This window comes from Blennius ocellaris (assembly GCF_963422515.1).
Source record: "Blennius ocellaris genome assembly, chromosome: 3".
NCBI classification, from domain to species: domain Eukaryota; kingdom Metazoa; phylum Chordata; class Actinopteri; order Blenniiformes; family Blenniidae; genus Blennius; species Blennius ocellaris.
In genome coordinates this window covers 5,418,720-5,424,719 of record NC_137652.1, presented here as the reverse complement: position 1 = coordinate 5,424,719, position 6,000 = coordinate 5,418,720, and the positions used below count along the sequence as shown (strand labels likewise).

Sequence of the window (6,000 nt, the reverse complement as noted above, 5' to 3'; positions counted from 1 at the left end):
AGGAAAAGTCATATTATTAACAGTATTAGTGGATTCATCCTTTGGAATGCATGAATTTCTGTGGAAAACTGGTGACCAACCCAATGAGTTTGAAATGACTCAGTGGACAAGAGAATGCATCCACATACTGGCTATAGTCATAATGTTTCACTAGCCAATACACAATATAGAATTAACCAGTGCAAACCATATATAATATACAGACTTGGTGAGAATTGCATAAATATAGTGCGACATAAGAGGAACTCGATGTTCTTGGCTGATATTTACACAACATCATACCAACAGCAGCTCAAAGATCATGGAAAACACATCGGTTATTGAAAGTGGGACATTTTTACATTTGTTTCAAGTAGGTTTAAACTGGATAGCAGTCACGTCCACAGCTGAGTGAGAAGTGATCGGATTCATTTCTGGAGTCTCTTCTTGTCTGATACATGATGACCTGTCCCCCCATTATTATTGTCATTCATTCATTCATCCATCCATCATGAGCGAGTGGAGGCAGGACGAAGAGGACAGACCCCCAGTCCGTCTGTGGCTCAAGCTGAAGTCATCCAATAGCCTTTATTTTCACTACTCAAAAAAATAAATAAAATAAAATAATATATATATATATATATACATGACAAAATCAAGCAACAGCGCCGTATATATATATAGACTTTTCGTAGACTTTTTTTTTTTTGCAATAAAGTAAATAAACTACTTTAGTGTCAGTTATGAAGTGAAGTGTGCCTGTTTTACTAACTGGTGAAGGGTTTGGTTTCCCTCTCTCTTTTTTTTCTCATGTAGTCTGTGCGCTCTCTCTCTCTCTCTCCCCCTATCTCTCCCACCCTCTCGCTCTATCTCCTGTAGTCTGTGCCCTCGCCCCCCCCCCCCCCCCCCCCCCCCCTCTCTCTCAGGGAGAAGAAGGCGTAGACTTCCTCCAAACATTTCCTCCGCCATCTCTCCGCTGCCGAGCCTGAAACTTTTTGCTGGGATCTTTGTTTGGAGCGGAGTGCTCCTCTTTCTCCTGCCCTCTCGTTCTCCCCCGCTCCCTCCTTCCTTCTCTCTCTCTCTCGCTCTCTCTCTCTTTCTCTCTGTCCTTGTCTCTCCACCTGGTCGCCCCTTTGTTTTTGCTGGAAGGAGAGAAAGCCCAGGCTCTTTCCTCCGCCTCTCAGCTTTTCGCAGACATGGACTGGGGCACTGATCTCTGGGTAAGTTGTGACAGCTGAGAGAAATACCTCCAGGAGGTTTGGTTCCTTCCCCCTGCTATTGTTTTGTTTTCTCCTCGATACAATGTTTTGTTTGCTGTTTCTTTTTCCACGGTGGGCCCGGGCAGAGTGGGACTGTTTAAAAAAAACAACCCGCAGCCAGATGATTTCGCAACTCCTGCTGCAGCTACATACCTTATCATCATAAAACCGAGGGGAGACAGGAAGAGGGGGGGGGGGTTCCCACTGCTCCTTATATATATATACTCTTATCTGCGTTTAGTTGGCTTAAAGGTGTGTTTCAACCTTTCCACTCCTCCCAGGAAGCGCTGCAAGGCTTTCTGGTTCCAGCTGGAACAGTCCCTGTCCTCAGGTCTTCTTCTTCTTCCAGGTCCGGAGCTCCAGAGGTCACCGATTCAGCCTTCAGCTCTAAAGTGTCTGAAGTGCTTGCAAAGTATCTCAAAAAAGTCCTGTGAAGACACGGACTGAGGGGTGGACTGTTGTTCAGGATGAAAACATGTCTCCTCCACTTTTCCTTTTTTTTGTTTCTCCAACACACACATAATGGCAGGAAATGTTTGTCACATCAGGAGCTTTTTGGACTTAAACGCTGCTATTTGCTGTCAGATCATGTGTATGTTTTCGTTCTCGGGCTCCGGAGAGTGTCACATTTTTTGTCCTCTTGAGATTTTAAAGAATCTCAAGGTGACGTTTGTTCACAGCTTGCTTTGTCCGTAACTCGGTGGCTTGTGGCTCAGAATGGCAGGAAATCCTCCCATTCCTGAAACTGCGACTCGAAAGTTTGTCGTCACCTCTGAGATGAAGTTCCTGTGTCACTTCTGAGGGAAGCTCACACTTCAGGGTCTAACTGATTAGTTTGATCAGACCAGATTTATCAAGCACTTGAATCTGTTTATGTGGCTTTATTTATACAGGTGATCTTGTTGAGGAGACGGACCTGTTGAATCACATGAGACAAACTTGCATAATATGACGTGAAGTGACAAGGACATAGTACAAGCACCAGCATTTTACAATCAAGAATGAAATTTCAAAAGAGTTTCAGATCAAGTTGGCTCAGGAACTCGACTGGCTGGGATCGATTCTTAACTTGCTTTGTCTTTGCTTGTCGCCGAGATTGTGGAACGGCTAAAACTAAATCAACCTGTTGTTCGTGTATGATTGGAGTAGTAAACAAAGGTAAATGGGTATGCGGTTCATAAGATCTTGGTTTAAATTCCAAACCTGATGTGACGTAGAATTCTGTGTCGGTGCGTGTAAATTGTTGGGCCCGTTTCTATTCATTCCTAGAAATGTAAATAGATTTTCAGTGAGACAACTGTGTTCATAGCAGAGCCGGGCAACGTACCGGCGATCGAAGTGAAAAGAAATTGTGTGCAGATGATTGCGTTTACCCCCCTTGCCCCAAAATACATCTGTCTTCATTTGCTGGAGTCAAAGGTGAAGCAATGTGCTGAGTTTGTGGAAAACAGATCTCTGGGTTCCAGGATTATAATTTAAATTCCTGCTACCGGGCAGATTCAGTACTGTAATGCAGAGTTGGGACACGAGCTTATCAAAACCATGGAAACTATGGGGTTATTGCTGCGACGCAGCAGAACTGAACTAAAGGAATGGCTCGGCCCTCCGCGGCTGCGTCCCTTTGAAAGTTAGAACACTCTTCTCAAATCTCGTTGATAAGAATAAGTATCATGACAGGTATTGAGTGTTGTGTGTCTCCTGGTGAAGAGTACAGAGTTGAGTACGGAGTTGTTTTCCAGTGAACTGAGCAGCGATTGTGGTCACAGTGTGAGTACACACACACACACACACACACAGACTGGGTGAGGCCGCCGGGCTGTGGTTAATGCCGCGTTTGTCAAAGAGTTCAAGTTCAGAATCACTCGTCTGCTGCTGCCGGTGGAGCTGCGTGGCGCCTTAATGTGGGGACAGCCGTCAAAAACCTTCAGCGATTACTGTGAACACCCAGAACCACATCCACAAAGCTGTGTATGTTCTTTCATTAAAAAAACAAACCAAAAAAACAACTATAAATGGGGGCGGGGGGGGGACTCATGACACTTTCTGAAGGCTTGAAGTGGTCATATTGAGGTTTTTCACCCACGTGAGGAAGTCGCGTTATAAATCGTTGTGCAACCATTTTTGGACGTCCGCCATAAAAAACGGTAGTGAGCAGAGGTGATAAATGAATTAAGTGTGCAAGTGTGTCAGCAAGCCTCACAGTGACGCTGGGCGTCGTCTGGACGGAGGCGGTCGGCAACAATATGGAGGTTAAACTGACACAGCTTGAGGACAAATGACCCGTATCTGTTGCCTCCTGGTATGTTTACTGATGTTGTGAAGTGTGATCTGGCTTCTGTCCCCCAGTTTGAGTGTCTTGATCTCTACAACTATGCTGGTCATTCGGTAGAAGGTGCCAGTATGGGGGGTGTTATCTCTGTGTGTGTGTGTGAGTGTGAGAGCCTGTGTGTCACAGGAACCATGAGAGAAGAGGGCGATCGGAGCCGGTACGAATTACTGCATGTATAGATTTAATGGCAAATAAATGCAACAGGTGCCGAGCAACAAACTGCGGAGTGAACCCCGAAGCTGAGGGCGACTTTCAGCGCTGAAGTTAGTCTGTCTAACTTCTATAATTGAACCATAAAAACTGTTCACCCAGAAACAAACCGCCAACCTGATATGAAATGGGCTCTGCAGAGTTTCCCCCTCCTGCGGTCCATCGCTCCCGTCGCTCCAGGTCGCCAGGGAAACGATAAAACGAGAGGTGTGACAGGTTTCCTGAGCGCCGGTGCAGCCGACAGCCGCGCTGAAGAGGCCCAGCTTCCCTGGTGTCTGCTGGAATCCTGCCGAAAGTGTGACTGTGTTTAGAGCGTTGTTTTACGGTCCGGGGACAAAATGGCGGGCCGGGTCGTACCGCTTGGCCTCTGACATCACGTGAAACACCTCGGTTGGACTTGTTTCTGGCTCAAAGGCAAAGTTTATCAATAATCAAGTAGTGAATTGACTTGTACGGTTTAAATATTATCTTTACGAATATAATATTGCACCGTTATTTTGTATGGTGCAATATTAGCTTCATTAGCTTTTCCCAGAGAAATCCAGTGGTGTAAGCACTTTCACAACTTTCACTACAGCGGTGTGATTGTTTAGAGAACTCAAAGTCACTTGCATTGACGAACACGTGTGAGATTATATCGGCTTTTAAATGCGGCGTGCTCACGTTTAACCCTGGTGTCTATATAAAGTCCCTTCTGGTGCCTGATGCCTCCTGTGTTCAAACGGCTTTCGGTTGTACAGGCGGCCTGCGTGGTAGGTGGACGCTCTGCATGGAAAGCCGGCGCGGCTCAGCCTTGCCATGACAATACTGTTTGTCAAGAGTAAACGGACAATGAAGGGAGCACTTTGGTCAACAAACTGCTGCTCCTTTATTTTACCACAAGGTCTCCGTGAGCCACGTTTGTCTTCTTCAGCTCAGTGACCTTGTAATCGCTGCCAAATTGGCCCCAGTTTATCTGAAGGTAGCCGACCGCAGGCCTGATGGCTGCGGGAACATGGTCAGTGTACATAATATATATTAAAAAAATAATAATAAATCCCCTTTTCATTGCGTTCAGGGAGGCCTTTTGCACAGTCAATGTCACTTTGGTTAATATCAAAGGTTGCACTGGACTATATTGTTAGTTTTGACTGCCGGCTAAAAATCCATCTCCTGTAATCTATTCCATTACCATAGTGGCCAGACCATCAGACATAGAATGAACATTTGCATTATAGGTCCAACTATTCATTTGGAGTGGAAAAAAAACAAACTCCAAACACTCATTGCTCTTATCAAGTTTGTGGGGTACGTCACTAAGTATGAACTTACTAAAGTACAATAATTCACATTGAATCCACTTCACAAGTCATAAACCCACATTTCAAATCAATACTGAAACCTTTTTTAGACGTCCCATCTTTCTAGTAAATATGTTAACTTAAAGGAATATTCCCACGTTACACCTACATTAGTTTACAAACTAAACCGCCAGTGTGTGATTTTCATTGAATTTGTTGTTTAGGTGGGAAGTGCAGTTTGGTGGCAGATCAGGGGAGTCAAGCACATCTCAGTTCAGGGGCTACATGGTGCACAGCGGGCGGTGAAATAGTGCCACATTCGTCTTAAAATTTCAACTTTGAAGTTTGTCTCTGTTGTGGCACAGAGTATGCGTGATGAAGAAGTCTTTGTGGAGTAAACAATTACGACAGAAAACTACAACAGTGTCAAGTTAAAGCCGATTGTATTAAAACCTTCTGGTGCAAAATACAGTCAAATGTCTAAAACACTGCAGCATTATGGATGTTTTCTTAAGATTTCTTTTTAATCCAATTTTTTCGTTAAACTTCTTCCACTTTGCTTGGTAGTTTGTCCAGTCCAGAGCCTCTTGCAGGCATGATTTTTTTTTTCTTTCTTTTTTTAAATTTGGCCCCTGGGCCCCATGTGGTAGACACTATATCCAGACAAATTGAGCTGAATGTCAACAATTGAATACCAGCCATAAAGCAACCAATACTGCAGTAGTTTTTAATGTAGAATAAAAACTTTATATGTCGTTCACGGTCCAGAAATGCGTGTCTGAGGTGAATTGGTGAAATGAGATGTGATTCTGAAAGGGTGCGTCTGCCACGCTCTGTCTTTTGGTATACTGTGCTTTAGGAATGTGCTGGTATTTTCAATTTTAGTACATATTTCAACCTCGGCACTTTACTTTTGAACATCCTTGTAAACTTTATCATCTTT

The 6,000-nt window shown here is 44.3% G+C and overlaps 1 protein-coding gene across 2 annotated transcripts in view; it reads left to right on the top strand.

The window, feature by feature from the left end:
* Window positions 1–959: 959 nt before the first annotated feature.
* Window positions 960–6,000, top strand: part of trip10b (thyroid hormone receptor interactor 10b) — a 28,360-nt gene continuing 23,319 nt past the window's right edge. For both annotated transcript variants that reach the window (XM_080520011.1, XM_080520010.1), the window contains exon 1: window positions 960–1,199. In XM_080520011.1, coding sequence (XP_080376137.1) covers window positions 1,176–1,199 — 24 coding nt within the window. In that variant the 5' untranslated portion in view covers window positions 960–1,175. The remainder of the gene's footprint in view (window positions 1,200–6,000) is intronic.